General features: G+C 42.6%; 2 protein-coding genes across 9 annotated transcripts; one reads left to right on the forward strand and one right to left on the reverse strand.

Annotated features, from left to right (window-relative positions):
• The first annotated feature begins 235 nt into the window (after positions 1–235).
• On the forward strand, positions 236–19,311 carry LOC135491336 (6-phosphofructo-2-kinase/fructose-2,6-bisphosphatase-like). Of its 8 annotated transcripts, none has more exons than XM_064777125.1 (12): positions 236–347; positions 2,345–2,470; positions 2,892–2,988; positions 4,231–4,429; positions 4,838–5,021; positions 5,248–5,321; positions 5,516–5,734; positions 6,022–6,126; positions 6,370–6,499; positions 6,775–6,902; positions 15,681–15,745; positions 18,290–19,311. In XM_064777125.1, the coding sequence occupies exons 1-12, from the start codon at positions 263–265 to the stop codon at positions 18,324–18,326; spliced, it is 1,449 nt and encodes a 482-aa protein (XP_064633195.1). In that variant the 5' UTR covers positions 236–262; the 3' UTR covers positions 18,327–19,311. The 8 variants fall into 8 exon arrangements, with proteins under 8 accessions (XP_064633195.1, XP_064633194.1, XP_064633197.1 ...); XM_064777124.1 differs by lacking the exon at positions 15,681–15,745 and adding an exon at positions 16,128–16,192; XM_064777127.1 differs by lacking the exon at positions 2,892–2,988 and adding an exon at positions 2,750–2,843 and having other exon boundaries at positions 18,290–19,310.
• Positions 19,312–19,588: 277 nt separating this feature from the next.
• On the reverse strand, positions 19,589–24,829 carry LOC135491340 (interleukin-1 receptor-associated kinase 4-like). Its single transcript, XM_064777133.1, has 13 exons — positions 24,699–24,829; positions 24,174–24,383; positions 23,732–23,889; positions 23,481–23,540; positions 23,179–23,316; positions 22,792–22,914; positions 22,522–22,621; positions 22,052–22,166; positions 21,755–21,873; positions 21,303–21,498; positions 20,883–20,945; positions 20,501–20,656; positions 19,589–20,201 (listed from the first exon to the last, which is right to left on the reverse strand). The coding sequence occupies exons 2-13, from the start codon at positions 24,344–24,346 to the stop codon at positions 20,160–20,162; spliced, it is 1,443 nt and encodes a 480-aa protein (XP_064633203.1). The 5' UTR covers positions 24,347–24,383; positions 24,699–24,829; the 3' UTR covers positions 19,589–20,159.
• Positions 24,830–24,849: the final 20 nt, after the last annotated feature.

Consider the following 24,849-nt stretch of genomic DNA (forward strand, 5'->3'; position numbering starts at 1 on the left):
GAGCCACCCATCTCCAAGCTGACCTCTTACTGTAGAAACTGCTCTGAGCCACCCATTTCAAAGCTGACCTCTTGCTATAGAGACGTCTCTTGACCATCTAAAAGTTGACATCTTTGACCATCGTATTAAGTGGAATTCGCTTAGCAAACGACTTAGAGAATGGTTTACAGTACTGCAAACCGCGCGCCTGATCTATTTTTAGAGTCGCGTGACTCGATCAATATACATCAAAATGCTAACGTCATGGTGAAGAGAATTTGCCATGTCTGAAAACTCCGCTGAAACAAACGATGAAGATGCCAAAGCGGGGCCAGATTCCCCACACGCGGCCCCGCTAGCTCACAGAGGTAATAACCGTGATCAATTTCTACCGTTTGTCTGTGTGTTTTACGCAACAGTACGGATTATTTCAGCCAATTTTGACAACCCCATTTTCCAGCTAAAACTCGACCCCGAAGACCCTCACAATGACAAACTAAAGGGCCGAATGGCCTCATTTGTCCACATCAACTGCCTAATCCTATATGCTCTCATTCAATTCGATGATGATTGTAGCAGACAAAAGTCTGTTTACCATGTTTTCGGTTGATTGAAGAGGCATAGTAAATGGCATAGAAATCTTAGTCACGGTTCAGAAACTAGCCGAGGCCCATTTTTAGTTCATTTTGGTAACGCCAGAGGCCGCCACTATCTAATTCAAGATTTCCTCTCAATAACCTGAGATAAATCGAATACATTGACACTCACGAGCTGGTAGAGCATGTCTCTCTGTAATTCTAAAGCTTTAGCAGAGTTTCCATGACAACATGATATCAATTGAAATATCATAGAAGAAAAAACATGTTCATTCAACAGCTGTTGATCTATTTTTATAGGTCGTTGTGAACAAATATCAGAATGGGCGCTTGCTGTGACAGGCAATTTTGCTTAATGCAATAATAGTTGCTTGTCCACGGTCCCTAACGCTAACCCATGACCTGTTGTGACAGTGACGGACACTGGTTTAGCAAACAGCCATAATTGACTTTATTAGTGACCTTTGAAGTATGTATGTCAATGTTGAATGAAGGCCTTTGGCTGCATAAATACAATGAATAACATTGAAGAAATTCAATAGAGTAGCTCTTCTTGGTTGTACACACGAATCGAGCTGGTGGTATATTGGGTCATCTACCTAGGCCTAAACCTTAGATTACTTATACTAGTTATAGTATACATTAAAGGTATATGTGTTGGCTATTATTGCTAATTGTAATTTATCCTCAAATTGCCTCAGAATTGTCCTGATATTCATTTATCAACAACATTCAGGCTGGATGGCATGGACAAACCAATGACATGATGTTGTCCTTGGTTGACCTTGCATGACCTCAATCTACAACCTGAAACAAGCTTTAACAAGTTTTTTAGATCTGAACGGCAGATTGTGTTTGACGGCAGATGTGATTATTGACTGGCAGTGTATAAGATATCAGTGGCGAGAGTATTCAATGTGTATGGTATAGAGTGTGGCTGGGCGTGCTGTCAGTGGAGAGCAGCTGTATCGATCGAACCTGAAGAACGTGGACACGTTCAGGTCTGGCTTATCAGTTAGTCAATTTGTGAAGTGTTCCGTACTTGCAAATCTAATACTTGACCTGGTATTTGTGATTGTTGAGTGGCACTGGCAGCAAAAGTTCTTGTGGTGTTTTTTTTCTGATCTGGTTCTATCGAAATGGATGAGAATCTGTCAAACTCGGATGATGACTTTATTGATCCGTCGAACTCCAGCCCACATCATGGTAAGTTACAACCTTGCTACTTGCAAGGTTTGATGGAATAACATTTTAGTTTTCGTGCTATTTTGAGTGCTATTTCATCTCGGTGAATTTTGCGGCGTATCCTGCCAAACCACAAAACAGTGAAGGCTACTCCAAGGTAAAAATTACCTGTGTGATATTTTTAGCCGACTCGGGCAGCTGGTTCAAGGTTGGCATGAAAGCTGTGGGTTTGGAGGACTTGGAATCACAGACTTTGAAATAATCAAGCCATCAGAAGTTGACCTCAGGTGTCCTTTAGTCCATGTCCTCAATTTTGAGACTATGATATGTCAATATCATGGTAATAAGTTGATATGGATGTAAATAATCAGCAGTAAGATTAAACTAGGGCTCTAAATAGTTGTTGCCTATCTTTAAAGAGTCCCAAAGTTTTGACATTGAATGAGGAAGGCCAAACCAATTTATTTCTTGAAATGTCTCCTACAGGTTACGGTCTTTGATTTTGCAGCAAATGATTGATTCAAAATTAGACAAAGATATTAAAGATATTCTGTTTGTGATATTTCGTTTGTTGTATTTTGTAGTTGTGAGTGCAGGAATTGTGAAGGCACCGACTGTGATATGCATGGTAGGACTGCCAGCGCGCGGGAAAACTTACATATCCAAGAAACTTGCCAGATACCTTAACTGGGTTGGCATTTGTACCAAAGGTGAGAGAGTACTGCCCAGAAGTAACATCCCTTACAATGAGCAACATCCTCGTGACACTACATACCTCTGTCTTGACTTAGAACATGATATCCAACTTTTGTTGCAGAAGTAGTAAAACCAAGTCTAATTGTGATTGCAGATTGTAGAATGCAGGGCCTGGGCTGGTGTGGTCTGGGATTGATTGAAAGATATAATGTCCTTTACAAGTAATTTTAAGGTAATCATTGGGAAAAAAGTCATGTGAATTTCATGTGTGTTCATCATTGTATTATTTCCAGTATTCAATGTCGGGGAGTACCGACGACAGGCAACTAGTATAACAAATTCAGATTTCTTCAAACCCGACAATCCAGAGGGACGGAGGATTAGGAAGTAAGTTGAAGTGTGTCAAGTTAATTTTCCGCTTGTATTTTTTTCCAGTTTTCAATGTTGGTGTATATCGGAGACAGGTGACTGATAAGTACAAGATTCATGAATTCTTCAGGCAAGATAACACTGAGGCCATGACGCTGAGGAAGTAAGTTCAATGGGAACACATATTTTGGATCTCTTCTAGACGTGCTCTCACATTTGGTGGGCGGGTGTATCTTTTCGTGCAACTCGGGAATAATGCCACTAACCGGGTGCCAACTTCTCAGCTCAGCGCATGGCAATGGTCTCTGGGGAATAATGCCACTAACTGGGTGCCAACTTCTCAGCTCAGCGCATGGCTATGGTCTCTGGGGAATAATGCCACTAACTGGGTGCCAACTTCTCAGCTCAGCGCATGGCTATGGTCTCTGGGGAATAATGCCACTAACTGGGTGCCAACTTCTCAGCTCAGCGCATGGCTATGGTCTCTGGGGAATAATGCCACTAACCGGGCCTCCAACTTCTCAGCTCAGCGCATGGCTATGGTGTCTGGTGAATAATGCCACTAACCGGGCCTCCAACTTCTCAGCTCAGCGTATGGCTATGGTCTCTGGGGAATAATACCACTAACATATGTCGGGGCTCCAACTTCTCAGCTCAGCGTATGGCTATGGTCTCTGGGGAATAATACCACTAACATATGTCGGGGCTCCAACTTCTCAGCTCAGCGCATGGCTATGGTGTCTGGTGAATAATGCCACTAACCGGGCCTCCAACTTCTCAGCTCAGCGTATGGCTATGGTCTCTGGGGAATAATACCACTAACATATGTCGGGGCTCCAACTTCCCAGCACAGCTGGAGTTTAAATAAACTTTTTCATACTCTGACATTTGCCATAACTTGTTAGGTGGTTAAAATGTGATTGAAGGGTAAAAAAAACCAACAAAAAATTGAAAAAGGAAAATACTTTTGTCACCAAGCGGCTGCTATGTGTTTTTTTCTATGTCACCTCAAACTGAAGTCTCTTCCAACGGTGATTCCTTTCACCTCAACTCTTGTACCACTCCCGTCCTGCTTCGACTCCCATTGCAAGATGATTTCACCATCATGGCATCCTTCCTATGCCTCTCATCTTTTCCTATTGGGCGTTAATGATATGATATTTGTCCTGCTCTTGTGCCCAGGTAGACATACACACTATGTTGGTCTGCATACGGCCAAATCAAAATGCCTTCCAGGTTACAGTTGGACGAGGACATGGGTCAGGCCAAAGAGACCCAAGGAATCTTCCATTGGGTGCAGTCACTTGGGTTCCTTTTCATTTGGAGGTCGTTTTTATACCAGGAAAACAAGATGACGACAGCATAAACCAGTCATATTATAAAATCATGGCTTGATTCCTTGCAGGCAATGTGCCATAATGGCTCTGGAGGACATGTCCAAGTGGTTGGACTCTGAGGGTGAAGTGGGCGTATTTGATGCCACTAATACAACACGCGAGCGAAGGACGCTCATTCAGAACTTCTGTGTGAGAGACCGAGGCTACCGGGTCCTCTTTGTCGAGTCGGTGTGTGATGACCTCGACATCATTGAAGAAAATATACTCGTAAGTGGCATGTTGGACATTAGTTGGGTTATTGCTCTTATGACTTAGGAGAGGGTATGCCTTAAGTGATTAGACAAGGAGGGTGATAGTTCCCAATTTTCAACATTTCAAAAAAATTTTCTTCACTTCATTGAAATCTACCAAAAATGGGTTTTTTCGAGAAAATTTTTTTTTTTTTCGCCACTTGAGATTAGATGCTAAATTCACCAAAAAGAGTGATTTATTTTTTTCTTCTGTTTCGAATAAAAAAATTTTTTTTTAAAGAATTTTTCTCGTTGCGCAATTACTGAATTAGGTTAGTCACTAAATCTGCCAAAAATAAATTGCCTTGGAAAATTTGGCATTTTACAGTTTCAATAGTCTTAGAAATTGTCAAGTTTATTGTCAGTGTTCTGTTGTCGATTTCAGGAAGTGAAAGTGACCAGTCCAGATTATGAAGGCGTCAACAAGGATTCAGCAGTGCAGGACTTCATGAAGAGAATCAAACATTACGAAGAAAGCTACGAACCGATCGATGAGAAGAAGGATAAGAATTTAACATTCATCAAAATTTACAACCAAGGCGACAAATATCTAGTGAATAAAGTCCAAGGTATTAGAGCCAAAGATATGATTGTTATGATTCTGAAGGTTGGCTGTCTTTCACAATCAGATCGGTTACAATATATCAAAATGGAGAAGAGAAAGAACTGCACCAACGTGACTTCCAGTAAGAAGCCCGAGATATACCTTGGCAAGGACAAGGTTATTCCCACATTCTGGTAGAAAGCATTGTATGCATATTATGGTTTCTAACAGAACACTCTGTCTCTCTGCAGGCCATATACAGACCAAGGTTGTCTACTACCTGATGAACATTCATGTCCGGCCTCGCACCATTTATCTGACGCGGGTAAGTTTCAGGGTATAGAAAGACTGAAGTAATGAAGCTTGTATCAATGACAGACCTCCAGCTAATAAGCCAAGGAAATACAACACAACACAAAAGAGTGATGAAGTACATACATCACTTTGGAACTTATAAGTTACTTTTCTGCCAAAAACAGAATCCACGCTAATAAAATGTGTTTGATAATGTTTTGACAGCATGGTGAGAGTGAACTGAACTTGGTGGGCCGCATCGGTGGTGACCCCGACTTATCCCAGCAAGGGGAGAAGTATGCTGAAGCTCTCAAGGAGTATGTGACGTCGGAGAAGATCCAGAATCTCCACGTGTGGACGAGTCACTTGAAGCGGACAATACAAACAGCACATCGCATGCACTGCCCGAAGGAGCACTGGAAAGCTCTCAATGAGATTGATGCGGTCAGTTGTTCGCTAATCTCTTTCAGGACAGGTTTTGTTGAAAGATTTTTGAAAATTTGTTGCATTTGGTGTCACCAGAACAGAAGTGGCCTCAAAGAACTTGCCACTGGGTCAGTTAAAAAATTCCTGAGTTTGACACAAGAAAGGTCAAATAGCACCTGCACCAACCGATTGTGGACCTTCTTGATGTTGTCAGCCATAATCTCTATGTCAACGGCATCCACTGAATAAGCACATTGAATTTAAAGAAATCTATTCATGTCTAACGTCCCATTCTTATCCTCCAGGGTGTGTGTGAAGAGATGACCTATGAAGAAATCCAAGCCAAATTCCCCAACGATTTTGCCAGAAGAGATCAGGACAAGTTTCACTATCGCTACCCGAGTGGCGAGGTGAGTTAATGTCTCATGGTCCAAAGGTTATAGCGTCTGCCTTACAAAAGCAGCAGGTCCCTGGTTTTGATCCTGGGCCATATGGGCTAAACCAGGTTCTTAAAGTCCGTAAGCCGTGGTCCATTGTATCTGGTGTCTAGTGCCAGGACAGCTAAAGACTTTGCATGGGTAGACAGCAGCAGGAAGTGGACTTTCAGGAGTAGAAGAGTCGACCATCAGTTTACTAGCTGTCCTCTCTTGCAGTCATACCAAGACCTCGTGGCCAGATTGGAGCCTGTCATAATGGAGCTCGAGAGACAAAACAATGTGATGGTCATCTGTCATCAAGCGGTAGCCAGGTGTTTATTAGCCTACTTTCTTGATAAATCTTCCGGTAAGTCATCAACATTTCTATAATTGGCTGTTTCCCATTTCTGTAAGTGGGTGTGTCCCCGTTTTGAATATCAGCTTAGTTTGAACTGCTGGTTGCCTATTGGGATTATAAGCAGAGTTACGCTTGTCTGTTTCATTTCATTTCAACGGATGTAGCAGAGATCCGATCACAGTAGTGTCAAGTGACTTGCCTCACATTAAGATTGTTTAACTTATGAATGCCATAATGACTAGCCCCTTGCATGTTGATTCTAACCTCACCTTTCTCTTTCCCAGAGGAGCTGCCATATCTTCGTGTTCCCCTCCACACTGTGATCAAACTGACCCCCGCCGCGTACGGCTGCAAGATGGAGCAGATTACTCTCGACGTCAGGGCTGTCGACACTCATCGAGAGAAACCTGTGGTAAGTGTACAATGTTCTTTGTTTACCTTCCTGTTGACGTCTGCTTTTCTGGCTTCCCCTGCATCTCCTGCAGACTCTGTTCTGGTCTCTAAAGGTCAACTGTTCCTAGGTGTTGTTTGGTCATGTTTGAGGAAGCGGGAGGTTCTGAGGAAAGCTATGCCACCCAAGTCATCCTCTGTCACACTCATCAGAAATGTCAGTGTAGTGTGGTGGTGGGACATAGGTGTGATATCAGCATCGAGGCCTTTCACCTCACGTTGGTTTCATCCATACTGTCTGAGCACGTTTTCATGTGATAGAAATGGTGACTGACCGACAGCCTAGGTTTCCTGCAGGGTCTCCGGTTTCCTCCTACTTGACAGTATCATTTTCAGTAACCACTAAGGATTGAACCATAATGGGAGCGGTACCATTTTCAAACAGTGATCAGGTCTATGCCTCCACCCCCCCCCACTGCAACAATAACAATCATTTGCACTATATTGTCTTATTGAGGAGCAGTTTATCTTTGGTGTAAAACCAATCGTTGTCTTGAACTTTGGTTGTCGTCTGCCTTCTCATTGTTTATAATGTGTGTGGTTAGACTACTGGTAGGAATCTCAGCACGTTTGTTCACACAGACGAGTCACAGTGACGCACGCATACACTTGTAAAAATCTGCACCACCTTTTGGGATGCTGATACCCTATAGTATTATCTTAAGGTTATACAAGTATTTCCAAGGTCAATATGGGAACATTCAGTTCAGACAATATTTCAGGTAGAGAAGACTAAGACTTGTCCATGATTCTAGTGTCGTGGTGATAGGCTGCAACTTTCTGTCATTTCATTTGTATGGTGATTATTTGAGGATCGTATGTTGGTACTTGTAAATAAACACTGTGTCAGGTGGTCTGGCTGTTTTGCCAGCTAGTTTTACTTTTAGAGTGGTCGTGGTCAGGGCCATGAAGTAGCCTGAAGAGTCCACCGTGAGTGTGAGGATGGGTGGCCATGAAGCAGCCTGAAGAGTCCACCATGAGTGTGAGGATGGGTGACCATGAAGCAGCCTGAAGAGTCCACCATGAGTGTGAGGATGGGTGGCCATGAAGCAGCCTGAAGAGTCCACCATGAGTGTGAGGATGGGTGACCATAAAGCAGCCTGAAGAGTCCACCATGAGTGTGAGGATGGGTGGCCATGAAGCAGCCTGAAGAGTCTACCATGAGTGTGAGGATGGGTGGCCATGAAGCAGCCTGAAGAGTCCACCATGAGTATGAGGATGGGTGGCCATGAAGCAGCCTGAAGAGTCCACCATCAGTGTGAGGATGGGTGGCCATGAAGCAGCCTGAAGAGTCCACCATGAGTATGAGGATGGGTGGCCATGAAGCAGCCTGAAGAGTCCACCATGAGTGTGAGGATGGGTGGCCATGAAGCAGCCTGAAGAGTCCACCATGAGTGTGAGGATGGGTGGCCATGAAGTAGCCTGAAGAGCACCATGAGTGTGAGGATGGGTGGCCATGAAGCAGCCTGAAGAGTCCACGAGTGTGAGGATGGGTGACCATGAAGCAGCCTGAAGAGTCCACCATCAGTGTGAGGATGGGTGACCATGAAGCAGCCTGAAGAGTCCACGAGTGTGAGGATGGGTGACCATGAAGCAGCCTGAAGAGTCCACCATCAGTGTGAGGATGGGTGGCCATGAAGCAGCCTGAAGAGTCCACCATCAGTGTGAGGATGGGTGACCATGACATGGAAGGAATATGACGATGAGTTGCCACGATTATAGGAGGCGATATGACGATGCACGGTCATGAAGAACTGTTGAGAAGTTTGGCAATGATTATGAGTGTCCATGACCGTGTAGCAACATGAGAAAGTGTCACCATGTCTATGAAGAAATGTGAAGAACCATGGCCATGAAGCAAAGTGAATGGATGCAGTGTGCATGCTGGGATCCGCTACAATGAGTGGGTTGATAGATTGGTAGGGAATGCCCACTCCCTTTAGGACCTTGAACTCAAGGCAGCTGACCTCAAGGATGCATTTGTCAGATTCATCGTTATGCGTAAAGAGCAGGATGAATGCTCTGTGGCAATGACCAGGCTAAGAGAGAAGGCGATCAGCTGAAAAAAGCTGCTCCATGAGGAAGAAGTAGAACCACACCACAGATGAAAACAGGCACGATGATGATGATAGGACTTGCTAGAGGAGGATCGTGTATGAACCAGCATCACTGCAGAGAAACTAGAATGAGACAATGGTTGTAAAGGGAAAAATGTTTGCGTATGTTGTGATTTTGACGATTGTTTCTCTGTGTGTAATGTGCAGTAGTTAGCTAATACTTCATGACTGGCATGCATAATATGAGTCTTGCCACTTTCATTAAAGGCCGGTTGACAGCGCTCGAAGTGCTGAGAAATCGTGTCTTGTCCAATGAGCTTCAATCAAGTGACAAATCCAGTGAGGTCATGGCTTATGTCAGCCAGGTTGTGATCGAGGTGAACATGACAAGGAAGGTATCATGTGTCTGACCTGACCCATGACTTCACGAACCTCTCAGTTGGTTTATTGGACCTAAACCTTGATTGTTCAGCAGTGCCATCCCTATCGTTGGGCCTTGAACAAAAACAACAAGTGCCGTAATAATACTAACCAGCTTTCTTCAGCTTAGGTCGTGTTCTGAGTGTACACAAGTCATCATTCACATCAAACACTAATTCATAGTTTCCATAAGGTTGGAGGGTGAGGGTTTTCAGCTAAACTTTGTTCTATTTGACAGCGTAGTAGCAGCGACAGCATGGGTGGCTTACGTAGTGATTTGTTGTGCATGCGGGGCCTCTTGAAACTTGAATTCCCCAGGGCCTGGCTTCAGTCGGAAAACCACCAATGTTTCTCTATCGAAGGAAGATGCACACTTCTTAAAAAAAACCCAAACTAAACATGATGATTACAATTGTGGTGAAGCAAGCCCTGTTATTTGTGGGTCATCTTCATGTCGTGGTTAGTGCACCTGGGATGGCCCCTGACTTTGTTCACCTGAAGCTCAGGCATCTTTGGAGAAAAAGGCAACGCTCTTTACTTGGGAAATAAGGAAGAAAAAGTGCTGTTGAACAAGTGGAAATTTGCCCAGCAAGAAAAGGGAAGGGTCCCTAGATGACCTACAGCCCTGCCACTGACCTGTATCGAGACATACCAAGTAAGACGTGTCTTATTTTTCATTGCAGGGCACACCTAAGATTCAGAGAAGAAAAAAACAAAATGCTGTTCCATTCTCAACGTAGCGTCCCTTGGCGGCCGTGGTTAAACCATGTAGCGCCACCTGTCCCATAGAGAACTCTCTACAAGAGTGTGTGATGGCTTGTGTGAACTCTCCCTATTCATGACATAGCGATTGGGAATCATCCACAACCAGTGGTCTTTGTCACTGTATTGATTGAGTCTTTTTCACTCGAGTCTGTCACTGTATCAATGCAATATTTTATTGACCAATGCCTTATGGGAAGAGGGTTAATTCAGTACTAGAGAATAAACCTCAGGTTTCTTGATTAGGCTTGGGAGTTCCTGGATTAGGCTTGGGAGTTCCTGGATTAGGTTTGGGAGTTCCTGGATTAGGTTTGGGAGTGGATGTAAAGCACTTTGAGACAGTTGTACAGTATAAAAGCACTTTGTATATATGAACTAATCATTTAACACTAGATACCAACAGTTAGGAGATAAAGATATTGCTTGGTGCTATACTGATCTAGTGATGAATATATCAAACTAAAACCATTGTAGCCAATTTAATATTGAAATGGTTGGAATTCATCCTCTTCCATCTTAGAGCTGTTTGGATTTAACTAGCAAAATGAGCTAGTCTGATGAACATTTTGACTACTTGACTTATTACGTGCTTCAGACGTCTTGTTATCCATGACTGTTACAGAATTTTGATATCCGATTTTGTAAAATTCTTGCCAAAATCAGAAACCATAGGAAATTTTGGATTTGAACCTCGGTGGAGTGCTAACAGGTGTGATGTGGGTGGTTATTTATACGGTGCTTGTATTAGATGTCAATTTGGTGCCTTGAATAGGTGCTGTTGGGACGTATTGAAGAGGATCAGATCCACCTCAGGTTGTCACTGGTTCACCTGGGCCCACTGCAGAACTTAGCGGGGCGTTATTTTAATCTAATTTGGGAGGCGATCAGTAGTATTTTGTTTTATTTGAGCTTTATAGTTATTGAGTGTTACAGAGTCATGTTTTTTTATTTGTAAATTTTGTTGATATTCAATTGAGTGATTATAATGTGTGATAGATATCGGTATCAAAGAAATCACAATAATTTACAATTGTTTCAAAGTGAAGAAGTCTGCATGCAAAACCTTGACGATGACCTGAGCCATTGATATGCGAAAAATAGCCAGGTGCAGTATATACAAGATTCAAGATTCATGGAAATGTTATAGAAATGAAGGCATTTGTGACTTGTGTATCGCCAATGAAAACTGTATACACTATGTACATACATTGTCTGTTACAGCATAAATGAATGCTTGGTGATGGTGTGTGTGGTAAGCTGTATCCAGCAGTGGCTTGCCATGTGTATTGTCAAAAACACATTCATTGAAGTAATGCGTTTGGCTAAGTGCACTCATCATCGTAGATGTTATTAGACTCCATGGCTTCATGGCTGGTGGACCAAGACCTAGAAGCAGAGAGAAAATGATCATTATTTGTATATTTATACATTACGTGTCTGTAAATACTATTCAGGTTCTAGCAATGGCTAAATGGAATGGACATCAGTGCAGTTTTCAGGTTTTCTTTATTAAAGATTTAGAAATATTTTTCATAAGTTTTCCACCGAGTAGGAACTGTTTTTCATTCCATACACCTGATTGACCAGCGTCTCCATATCACATGATGTCAGATGCGTGTGTCCATTCCAAGATTATCTTCATGTCCTTCTCAGCAGCTTGCCTCATAGGCAGGGTAATAGCTTCTTGTGTGCTGTTGATTCAAGGCTTGGCAATGACTGATAGTGCATGAATAGATTTCAGGGCAGATTCCCACTTTTCTTTGTTAGAGTTTGCAGTGTTACTGTAGAAACCCTTTGGCTTTTGCAATCGTAACTCGTGCCAGATACTATAGACTGGTGAGCTTGTTGGTCATCTAACTCGTGCCAGATACTATAGACTGGTGAGCTTGTTGTCATCTAACTCGTGCCAGATACTATAGACTGGTGAGCTTGTTGTCATCTAACTCGTGCCAGATACTATAGACTGGTGAGCTTGTTGTCATCTAACTCGTGCCAGATACTATAGACTGGTGAGCTTGTTGTCATCTAACTCGTGCCAGATACTATAGACTGGTGAGCTTGTTGTCATCTAACTCGTACCAGATACTATAGACTGGTGAGCTTGTTGTCATCTAACTCGTGCCAGATACTATAGACTGGTGAGCTTGTTGTCATCTAACTCGTGCCAGATACTATAGACTGGTGAGCTTGTTGTCATCTAACTCGTGCCAGATACTATAGACTGGTGAGCTTGTTGGTCATCTAACTCGTGCCAGATACTATAGACTGGTGAGCTTGTTGTCATCTAACTCGTGCCAGATATTATAGACTGGTGAGCTTGTTGTCATCTTACTCGTGCCATATACTATAGACTGGTGAGCTTGTTGTCATCTAACTCGTGCCAGATACTATAGACTGGTGAGCTTGTTGTCATCTAACTCGTGCCAGATACTATAGACTGGTGAGCTTGTTGTCATCTAACTTTGGATGTGCTCGGATGCATGTGTCATATCTTCTTGTGATTCTGGGCTCTTTGCCTCATGTAACAGGGTAATAGTTTCTCGCGTGCCTTCTCTCTAAACGGTTGTGAAAGCTAAGCAATTATCACTTGTCCATCTAAATGTCTTGATATTTGTTGGAAGTTTTCATGCTTGAAACATATTTTGAAATATTTCAGCTGTTGATGTTAAAGAATATTTAGATGTTACACTTGGTTTGTTAATGATGCTGAATAAGAAGGAATTTTAAGGTACAACCGGGCATGGTGAGCTGTCTCTAAGACTCAAGTCCCATTTTGGAAGCAACTTGTTATGTTATGGGTTGTGCTCTATATGACTGAGCCTTTGTAAATATTGGGAGGTGGCCTGGCTTTGTTAAAGTGATTATCAGTAGGCTTATGTTCGATGTGTGACTGAATCTCAGATGGGTGCTGACAGGATTGGCTTTCAAACTAAAATACATGTCATGAGCTTCAACTAACCATCTTTCTAAGATACAACCTTCCCACAACCAGTATCAAGAAAAATGTACATGTTTGAATTTGAAATTATTATCCAAGCAGAGTTTTATGGAAGTCAAGTTTAAGTTGTAGATATAGTATGTTTGGTTTACAAACATCGCTGCATTTTTCCAGGTTTTGACCTCAGATATTTGCTTTTATCATCGCTATGTGTGCTGTGTTATTAAATCCATCATATTGCAACATAAAGTGTTGTTTTGTTTCTTGTTGTGAAGTCTTGTCTTCCTCGGTGCATCTGGTGGTCTTGTGGTGAGGTAGAGACGGTGCATCTGGTGGTCTTGTGGTGAGGTAGAGACGGTGCATCTGGTGGTCTTGTGGTGAGGTAGAGACGGTGCATCTGGTGGTCTTGTGGTGAGGTAGAGACGGTGCATCTGGTGGTCTTGTGGTGAGGTAGAGAGTTCTGAAACCAAAGAGAGCCCTCCTGTGGCCAGGTCAGATTCACTGATGAAATGTTGGTACAATTTTACAGTGGTCAACTTGCTGTGACTCTTCAGATTCATGTGAATACCACTTCAGTATGAGACATTCTGCGACGTTATTCAGTTGGCTTTCTACCACATCATTTGTGGCAATGATGTAATGCCTTGCATTGTCTCGTGTGGTAGAACATCACAGTTTCAGACTGACATTTCGTTTGACCATAGCATGCGTCCTCGCACGTCGGACCAACATTTCAGATTACCATAGTAAAGTGGTTAGGAGGATGTATAAACATTTGTGGAGACTTCTCCTCCGACTCCCCAAGAAAACGCGCTTAGCACTTGCCACTTGAGATTCCCTACAAATAGCTTTGCTTGCTGCCAGCTAACATGGGTCGTATCTCTCTTCTCTTCTAGTGCGATTGGATCTAGTACTTCTGGCACTACTGCTACCCCTGCCGCTGGATTCCTACACCAATCCCAGGGAACCTTGGCCTCCTCGCCTGTTGCCACCAATCCCAGGGAAGACGGCACGCGCAGAACCTTGGACCCTTTGCTTGTCCCAGGGAACTCCTCGCCTGTTGCCACCAATCCCAGGGAAGACGGCACTCGCAGAACCTTGGACCCTTTGCTTGTCCGGTGGAATATGGTACAAGGCATACTTAGTCATAGTATCGAGCCATTCTAGTCAATTGGATCAAGAACGCCTGGCACTACCATCACAGGTTTCCTCACCTATCCTTACCAGTCCTTGCAATACTAAAATGGCATTTCTTGCCCGTCAGCAAATCCAGGAAATACGCCACAGAGATACTTGAGATTCCTCGCGCCATCAGTCATTCACGAACATGACAGGTGGATCCTTAGCCTCTATCTTGTTGGCTCTTAACTGGAACTGCCCTTAGCAGACACCTCTATAATCAGGACACCTCTCCATTTCATACAGCATTTGTCAGTCCCGAGGGTGCCCTGAATAAAGAGGTTCTACTTTCCATGTAATACAGCACAGAAATCAATTGAATCCCTGTGGAATATGGTGCACAGTGTTGTGTACTTATTGTCAATACTAATAGTATAGTATTGACTAGTATCAACTGCTGTAGTATTGACTATCATGATAATGAGTCGTTTCTACAGCACTATTCGGTGAAACTTTGCCCTCGCACAAAGCGCTCCTTCTCTCATAGCATAGAAATCAAACAACAAGTATGAAGCGACGGCTTGGTATTAAACAATGTCCGAATGAGCCGCCTCCCACATCTGTTCACAGGTCCGTTGTTATCATGTAGTAATCTATGTCTTGTTGGGAATGTGAATAGTTGCAGTGATGTTCTTTCTGAAGCGTGGCCAGTCGTTTATTTATTTTTAGATTTATCTATGCTTGTAATTATATATATAATTGTAATCAATTATTGTGATATTATTAATTTATGGATAGTAGAAGATATGTTTTCCAGGAAAACTTTGCTTACCGGTGCGAGGTACTTAAAATTCACTTTTGTTTTGACACAGGGTCACACTACTGGTTGCATTAACCGTTGTGTATCATCATGTAATATAAGTCTTCATCAAGATGGCACTCAGTTTGTATTTGATAAATGTTTCAGTTGTGATTGAAGTGGTAGTTGACCATCTTTCACTTCCCGAATGTAAACAAACCTTTATATGCGTCAGTTGCATCTCGAATATGATTCAATGTTTTTCCACGTTCTAGCCTAATATTTGCGCCATTGTTTTAGATGAGTCCTTTTAATGTTGAGCTTTATTGTAGATGTACAGTGATTTGTTTGAGAATAAGAATGTTTAACAAGTCACCTGTCTTGAGTTCAATCATTCCCAAGTTTAGTAGAATAGAGGGAGCAGATGAGGAACTTCACAACCAATGGAATACCAACTTGTGACAAATAAGGTGTTGTTGGATGCCAGCGCTGACGTCAGTAACTTTGTATCTTGATTGTATATCTGACGTCATGTAACGCTTGATGGGGAAGGACTGAGTCTGTTGTAGCTCAGATGCAACTCATCTTCAGAGGCTAAGACTTTCATTTTTATACTCGATTTGAAAAAAAACTGTTTACTTTCAGAATCTGCAGTTGCAAAGAAGCACCGAGGAAGCTCTGATTACTGTACCACCCCATTTGACAGATCAGTAGGTTTTGTGTGTTTATCGAGTCCTCGGGCAAGCCACTCACCCCTTTCCAGCTTCCCCTCCCCAGAGAGCCAAGTTGAAGCAACCGCGATTAAGCAATTTTTGTTCATTGTGAGAAATATCACTGAAATGAGCATCAAAAAGATCATCGGCAGGTAAAACTGGTAATGACTGTGTTAGATCGCAGGCACCTGCATTGAGCCCCGAAAACATGATCTTTGTTGCATGCAATCATGATTACAGATGGCGGTGACAAAAATTGCTCATTTGCGAGGGGCTTTATGGACAGGTTGAAGTCCCTATCGAGAAGAGACCCTGTTGATACAACCTCGTCCCACGAACACCGTGCCACCCCCCCCTAAATAATCCGTTCTCATTGCAGAGTTTGAGCGAGGACAGAAGTACAGCGGAAGCTCTGGCTACCGTTCCAGCTCATTTATCTGACGAGTATGTATCTTATGCATGTCATTCCCGATGTCACCCTGGAGAACGCGCCATACTGTAAATGCACAATTTTGGTAGAAATTTTTTGGCAATTGAGAAAATTTCCCAAAATTTTGTTCATGATTTTTATTTTGACAGATAACTCAATTATAAAAATGAAATTTTCTTCCATTTTTCTAAAAAAAAATTTTCACAATTTTTATTTTTGCAAATGCGCAAAAACAAAACATCCCCAAAAATGTTTTGGTTTACAGTATGACTTTGGAGAAAATGGCATTAGCTGTAACACAGCTGGCATCGGTGTGGGTCTCAATTTGCCTGTTTGCAGATCACCATCTCTCTGGTGAGGAAACGAAATGGCCACCGCATGAGGTTTCAGCTGCGTGGAATATCTCATCTTCTCCACCAAAGCTAATTCTATGTGTGGCCATCTCATGTTCCAACTTATAGAACTCAACTTGGAGTTGCCAATCTTGCATTGAAAGTATTGACTCTCTAGAGGTGGCGGGTCACACCAATGGCCGGCAATACTAACACGGTGGTGGCTTTTGTTGCAAAACAAAATATAGAAAAGCATCGACTTCTTAGATGATGGGAGTATGGTCTCTCACAAGGGAACAGCTTCATACCACCTTGAAAGTTACAAGCTCCTGACCTAATAGACATATCTGCTGGTCTATGACACCCCCATGGCCGCCCCATAGCCACACAGGGGTGACGTGCATCAATTCTCCAGGGTGATTTACAATGACTGTGTCCTCCGTGCACCACGAGTTCCAATCTCTGCCAACTGCTTTCAGCTCTATCTTGGTCACTGACTATTCACTAAATCCAGTAGTGTCTTTTCAAACTTGAAATTTTAACCCCTTGACGCTTTGATACGTTTCAGAGGAGTTGCATAGAAACTATTTACAGGCTAGTCTGTTTTGGTGATTGGCTGTTTAACAAAAGCCAAAAGCCTGGTGGTCCCCAAGGTCCACTTTGCCACTTCCCAGATGAGCCCCTCAATGTGGTGGAGCTCTGTTGAGGGGCAACAAAATGGCCGTGGTATTCGCGGCCGCTGGTCTGGAAAGAGGCGAATCGACACATTTTCTCTTCCGACCTAGGAAACAACCAGTATCATTGGGTAAATGAGATGGTGGGCTACTGTACTGGTCACTATAAGTAATCTCTCTTGCTCAACATTTGCACAACACTGCATCCTAGAAATCCGTGTGACCCAGGCCTGATTCTTTCTACTTGGATGTCAACCATGTACTGCAAAGCTCCTCAGTTTGACAATTCCAGAGTTGAGCTCCACTGTAAATGCACTTGGAGTCAAATGTAGGAACTGTCTTGTGTAAATGTTGCACTTGACAAGTTAGATTTCTTCTGACCAGAACTGTAGGGGTGGTGATGGTAACCATAACTAATTAAAACTGGGAAATACGTGCTTATTTACGATTATTGCCTCAGCAGAATCAACACTAACATGTCTCTGTAGACACCTGGTTAGGGCTTGTAGCGCTTTTAACTGAATTTTCTCCTCCAACTGAATGATTGACTCTTGTCTTAGTGTCCTCCGTCATAAAGCAGCCCTAACCCAGGTGTCATCCTCCCATTTCAGGCCTGTGGGACATTTCTAAAATACCCTTACACTAAGTTTGCTTGGCCTGCTGAGTGATTACATAACTGTCAACTGTCATTATTGTTACAGAGTTCGACTGTTGGGATATTCCATCCCAAAATGTACACAACCTTTTGGTTGATTGTCTGTGTGCAGAACTCTGTATACATGCCTTAGTGTTGTTGGGCAGAAACTCGGACATCTTGTCCTTTTAATTGATTCGATGTGCTTTGGAACTTTCATAACTGTTTACTGACAATTCATGCAGTGTTTTTATGGACGAATGTAAAAATGGGATCCAAATCTAATATTGTGTATTGTAAGAAAGAAAACCTCTCACAATGTTGAACGAGTCACCTCACTCTAATATCGGGTTGGATTAGCTTTGGTGATAAGTGCATATCCCATCCAAAACTTCTCCATTCAGTATTCAGTGATCCTAGCCTGAATTCTAAATGCTCATTTCTACTCTAATTGTCTTTGATCTATTTTAGGTATGTACACAGTCTGGAGGACGAGATGGCGGAGTGACCCCCGATCAAGATGTACCCAGTCTTCAGGATGAGATGGCCGCATGACCCCCCATCAAGAATGGTTATCACAACATTTCCACCAACTGAGGAAGTCGTTAATAACAACACAGGACATCATCACAGGATAATCTTCCATCATGTTATCCTGAAAAGAAGTGACTGCAAACTGATGTACATCATTTATAGAGAAAAATGCACCATTCGTTTATCTGTGGAAAGTGAACAAATTGCAACGTATCCCATTCTCCAAAGCAGACATGATACTCAAGCATTATCTCTCTGCCAGTACCAGCTTGCATGTTGTATTATCTCTCTGCCAGTACCAGCTTCCATGTTGTATTATCTCTCTGCCAGTACCAGCTTCCATGTTGTATTGGCCACTGTACTTCATACATTGTCATCGCGTTGTGTAATCAAGACTGACTGCGACCACAAATTCATACTCTCTTTTGAGATAAAATTACAATATAACCAGGTTTACAAGGATTCAAGTGAATATTGTTGATTTTATCTTCAAAGTGTCACTCACGGTGTTTTCTGTCATATCAGGGAGTTTTCAATTTCTACAGCTGAGGATAATCCTTTTAATGAAGTGTAAATTGTAGATGGTAGCGCACTTAGGAATGTGTCAACCAGCCTGATAGATTTGACGTCGAATTCTATTGATAATTTGTGCCATTGTTGTGCAGTTAAAATGTAGATTAGAAAAATATTTAAAAATGAAATAAGTTCTTTGTCTTGAGGCACAAGCAAGTCATCAACAATAAACTATAAAGAAGAAACAAATATTAAAGACGTCCTGAACATGGATGGTTTGTCGTGTAAAGGTGTCCACCGTTCCACAGTATAGGCATACGTGTACGGTGTAAGTCGAGGTTATAGGCATACGTGTACTTGATAAAACCTTTGTTTGTGTATTCACTATTGTTGAAGATCAAAATTTGGGAGATAAAAACATAGTTGATCAAAGGAGTAGTTTGTCATTTCTTTCCAGAGCCTGAGATTCTTCTATGGTGCAGAATCTTGCAGGCTCCCTCTTGGACCAGGAAGAAGGACATTCCTAGCTACTCTCCAATTGGATGGGAGGTTTTGCCAACCCTGGCTTTCTTTCACTTAAAGGGAGAAACGACTGCCTCTCTTTGCTTTGGACGAAGAAACAACTGCCTTTGCGTTTCCGGAATAAACGCCGGCCTCTCTTTACTTTGTAGGAAGAAACGAGGCTTTCTTTCATTTGTAGGAAGAAAGGACTAAACAGAGAAATGTTATTTCCTAATCATTTATTTCATTTCTAATAAAAATCCACTAATTACGTATACAATTTAGCTGATTAACAACTTGACTCAGGACACATCAGAGGTGATCACATTCCTGGAAAGACCGCTTGGATGAGCTCGCTGATGAGTTTCCCCGAGTCTAGCACATCATACAGGACACATCAGAGGTGATCACATTCCTGAAAGACCACTTGGATGAGCTCGCTGATGAGTTTCCCGAGTCTAGCACATCATACAGGACACATCAGAGGTGATCACATTCCTGAAAGACCACTTGGATGAGCTCGCTGATGAGTTTCCCGAGTCTAGCACATCACAACAGAGGCCGAACATGTGAAATGGATTTCTCGTCCTGCACCCATTTACAATTGTGGCTGAAGTTGATAGCACTAATGACAGTCCTAACTAAGGCTGAGCTTGAAACAATCATTAACCTTCATCCATCACCCCCGACTATGATTCGGTAAATTAAGTTTAAACAACTCCGTGTTCTCCCCGAGCAGGTAAAACCATGTGGATGGTGTTCCGACACTCTTTGGGCTGTTGCTATAGCAACCTCATTCATCAGGCAATAACAGCTTCTTTATATCTGGCAGAATCTGAAATGAAAACAAACAACGTGTGAATGTAGCCATTTTATTCTTTATGTCTTCTATATGATGAGCTTGTTAATAAAGCAATCCCCTGGCATACTGTATCAGTCGGGTTTCATTACCAAACAATCACTGGAACGATACAAGAATATGTCCAAAGGCATCGGACGGGAATATGAGGGCACGACACACATACTTTATGGGAACAATAGTTGTTGGGACCCCTATGTCCGACAACACAAACTATGTCACTGCGGGCACCCAACAGTAGATGGTCATTGTTAGGCCGCCGCGACGTTACTTACATCAACCATGGCTGGTCGTTTCTTCTTCTCCAACTCGAGGCACCTCTCCGCGATGTTGTAGATCTGCTCAACAAGATGCTCAGTCCACGTTCCCGCTGACTGGTCCGCCCACTTCATAGGTGGGAAGTCTTCATCGTTATCAAAGATGTGGTACCGCTGCAAATAATTTGATATAAATTTCGCTGGTGATATTTATAGCCGTTTATAGCAAATCTGTTCAGGGCCCAGTTGGCCTCAATCAGCGTCCGAGACAAACACCAGCGTTAACCAAGCTAAGTGTTATCTCCTTACAAAAGTAGCGTTAGGACCATTGTTACTGCGAACACGGAGTTAGCAAATTGTAAATGTTGCAGCAAATTGAGAGAGTTGGTGAAACACTTACCAGTAATGATTCCTTACGATTGGCATCGTAAGCACGAAGACCAGATAATAACTCTAACAATATCTGAAAGGGACATTTTGGTGGTCAAAGAGCTTATTCTGTAGTGATTGCTAAAACAGGCGGAGTGCTGCTAAGATGTCGGCCAAAATCAAGGTATTTAGTGAGACAACCAATACCCAATATCCAGCTCTATTCTTAAACACCTTAAACTAAACAGCAGAAAGTGATTTAACAGCTTTTGGATCATCTTCCAGATTTTGTCCCAACCAAAGTGGTTATGACGGTGACATCAAAACCGCAGTTGCAGTGTTAATTGCATAGAAAAGGATAATAAATGACAAGAACTGGGACCTATTTGACTCTTCTCTTGACTGGTAGCCAAGTGTACTAATAAATGGCCATCGGCCACAACCTACTCACCACACCATAACTGTACGTATCGAGCTTCACCGACACATCTCTCATCTGCACCGCCTCTGGTGCCATGTAGGCGCCCGTCCCTATCACATTATCAGTCACCACTATAGTACTGGTCTTATTGCCATGACCACCGACACGTGCAAAACCGAAATCACCAACTTTAGCCTCGAGATTAGTGTCGAGTAGAATATTGGCACTGGAAAAAAGGGTTGAATTTATTATTCGTACAGCTCATCCGGTTCCTGGGTTGATATGCAATACTAACACCCTGCCCTGTTGAACAGTGAAACCTCTCTATTATGGACACCCTTGGGAATGACCAATGCCGTCCTTAATAGAGAGGTCCAATTACATGAAAATGACAGGTTTGGGACCAAAACTTGTGTCCTTGATAATAGAGATTGTGTCCAGCTCAAGGAGGTGTCTGCTAAGGAAGGTTACACTGTATTTACCTTTTAATATCTCTGTGCACCATTGGTTGATCAAATGCTGTATGGAGGTACACGATACCACTCATCGTCCCCTTGGCGATCTCAACACGCTGCATGACGGTCAGGGCTGGCGTCCCATCCTACAACGGAACAGTGCATTTTAGAAATTCCAACCCTACCCCTAAATAGAAGGCTCTGAAGTGTTTGTGTGCATCACCTAATGATAGGCCAAAAAGTTATTGGAATTAATTGGGCAAAGAAAATGTGTTTCAACCATTCTCGTTTTTTGCCTTTTTGGGCTGCCACCATGAGTCTTACCAAGCAAGCAAGTCTGTCCTCAAGTGACCCCTGTTTCATGAATTCATACAGGATGCAGAAGTTCGGACCATCTGATGAAAACCCTTTGATCATGAGGATGTTTTCATGGTGAAATCTGTAAAAAGTATAAAACTGTGAAAGCTAGTAACTGCTCTGTTCATTGAGGGGTCCACCCCATATGATGGGGAAGTTAACAGGGCGGTCCAGCTTAAATCAAACAACACTTTCCTCCTCCCTAGCTTGCTTGAAGCATTCCTGCATCTCACTGTCGTACGGAAACGTCCCAAAAGGAGCTTCATATACAAATTTAATCTACAAACTCGAATGCAGAACTAAATTGTTCAGCTTCAGAGTCCAGTATACTGACCACTATGCTATTGAGGATTTCCGTAACATCTCCTAATCTGACAATAACCCAACGTTGGAATCTCAACTCTGTATTCTCAGGGTGAAGCTCCCCGTACGCTTACCTGAGCATCGTTTTGATTTCTGTCTCAAACTGTTTCTCAACGGTCGCAATATTGTTTAACCGTTTCACGGCCACTTCTTCACCAGACGGCTGGATTATCCCTATCAAAGAAAAAACCCAGTGAAGTCACCAAGTTACAGATTATCGCAAACATCTGTGGCTCTGTAGAAGAAAATTGAAATTACTGTTCTAGAATTGTCACAGGAACCGTAGGAACAGGCCAACTCGCATTGAAATGCTAGTAGACTGGGCTACCAATATATACACTCACCATAAAATACTGTCCCAAAGCCTCCTTTCCCAATGAAGTTTCCCCCCTGGTTTCTTGGTTTTTCATTGAAGCGGTTCGTGACTTCTTCTATTTCCTTGAAGGGGAACACAGTATATCTGGTCTCTGAAGAATAAAACGTTTGTGGTGTTCAATTCTTTATTCAACTTTCATCAAACTAATTATGATGCTGGTCCACTGGATATTATTACCTGTCAATCACCTGAACACAATCATACCCCTCGGTGGAAAGAAGCACAATAGGATTAAACGTCTTGCCCCAGTCATGAGAAATGGAAAAAGCAGGGTTGATCCTTACGAAAGTCGAACCCATGACCTCTTGGTTATGCCCCGGTGCCCTAACAACAAGGCCACAGGTTTCCTCCTTACCATGAGTGGATGGCAAAGATCTCTGGTGGGTGGGATTTTCTGGTAGATTCAGGTCAGCATCTGGATTTGGGTCATCTCCTTCCGAGGGGCCACCTGACGACGACTGGTTGGTATATGTACTATCAGTCAGCAGCAATTCTATAATAAAACATTTAAAATATCAGATGATGATTTTTCCTTAACTGATCAGTAGCTGCCATTTCTTCTTCTTTCAATCTTATTCACCAGTTCTTCACGGAACGGTAACTCTTTGTAACCATAACATAAAGAACCAGCGATGAACAAGTTGTATAAATACTAACGATTGAGCATTTCTGTTTCTTCACCGGCTTCATCACCAGGGAGACGAGGGCTCGCATCGACTGAAAGATAACAACATGATACCAATGAGTGCTTTACAGGAATCGTCGTTGTAGCTCAGGACTTGTAATAAAAGGAGAAAGTTGCCCCCTCCCTTGAAATACATCTGGACCAGGTCTACATACAAATAATGTGATGTCCCTAAGGACCACAACCAGTACACAATATTTTCTTCTTCAAACTAAATACAAACCTTTTAAAATGTCTTTGCATAAATAATCTGATGCTACATATCGCCTGCATTTGACAAGTACATTGACGAGGGCACCAGTGGTACTATTGAGAGTTCCCCAGTCTTGCAGCAGGGCACTGGTGCAACTATCACCATGTTTCCGCACCTCATTAATGACCCTGAAATATTACACATCACAAATCACACAACTTTCAAATGATAGCTCTTCATGTAATCAATAGTTTGACAAAGCAGTCTTGCTCAAGGACACTCAAGGAAACACCACTTATCATTCTGCAAGTTCAACCTACATGAGCAAACCTCACTATAAACCTGTAATTAACCGCTTCCAGTATCAAATGCTTCTGACATCTGCCACTCATCTCGCTAAGTAGGACATCACTGCTTCTTCTTCTTCTTCAATTGGAGATCTTTCCTTCAACTTGAACCCTAGCGTACTCACAGAATGTCCCGATAACTATATCTTCGCTCTGTGTAATCTGGTGGATAGCAGAGATTATCGGCAACAATTTTCCACTGGTCTGTCGGATCTAAGATACGGCTCAGTTCATTAATTACAGAATATGGTAACTTTCTCACGTAGGTTTCCCTGGTAACTGTCTCTGGTTGAGCCATTACTGGCAGAAGAAAATGTGGTCAGGCCATACAGTTTCTTGAAAGACAAAAGATGAAAACTTAGTTTAACATAGAAGCGAGAAGTGGTGTTGCACTTGGCGGACTGGACTATCGTCTAGGCCCTCCTAGTCCTACAGACAAGAGATATAACATCAATCATCGAGGCTGGTTACTCTATAGCAGATAGCTGAGAACTAACTGATGTATTAGTAATTACAATACATCAATCATCATACAGTCTGAGTCATACATGCACCATGCATACACAAAGTCAAGCTCAGCCAGCATCATCATCAGTGTGTAATATACTATAAGTGACGAATAAACTTTGGTAAGAAAACTTCCAAAGCACCTTAGTGATTAAGCTAACACCAACTCTCTATCTTATACAGCCCTTGTCACTCAACAAGTAGCCACAGGCAGCCAAAATCCACAAGGAGTAAAGTACTCCTCTTGTCATCAAGGAAGTAAACGGGGATTCCCCAGTATCCGGTCGTGAAACG

The sequence above is a fragment of the Lineus longissimus genome, chromosome 7 (genome assembly GCF_910592395.1).
Source record: "Lineus longissimus chromosome 7, tnLinLong1.2, whole genome shotgun sequence".
Classification (NCBI taxonomy): domain Eukaryota; kingdom Metazoa; phylum Nemertea; class Pilidiophora; order Heteronemertea; family Lineidae; genus Lineus; species Lineus longissimus.

What these genes read in the sequence shown, in the direction of transcription:
- LOC135491336 (XM_064777125.1), top strand. Translation starts at nt 263, where the DNA reads ATGTCTGAAAACTCCGCTGAAACAAACGATGAAGATGCCAAAGCGGGG. An exon ending in CTCTCAATGAGATTGATGCG is followed by an intron (nt 5,735 to 6,021) that starts GTCAGTTGTTCG and finishes CTTATCCTCCAG; the next exon opens with GGTGTGTGTGAAGAGATGAC. An exon ending in CTTTCTTGATAAATCTTCCG is followed by an intron (nt 6,500 to 6,774) that starts GTAAGTCATCAA and finishes TCTCTTTCCCAG; the next exon opens with AGGAGCTGCCATATCTTCGT.
- LOC135491340 (XM_064777133.1), bottom strand. Translation starts at nt 24,346, where the DNA reads ATGGCTCAACCAGAGACAGTTACCAGGGAAACCTACGTGAGAAAGTTA. An exon ending in TATAGTTATCGGGACATTCT is followed by an intron (nt 23,890 to 24,173) that starts GTGAGTACGCTA and finishes GTAATATTTCAG; the next exon opens with GGTCATTAATGAGGTGCGGA. An exon ending in AGAAACAGAAATGCTCAATC is followed by an intron (nt 23,317 to 23,480) that starts GTTAGTATTTAT and finishes GTTTTATTATAG; the next exon opens with AATTGCTGCTGACTGATAGT.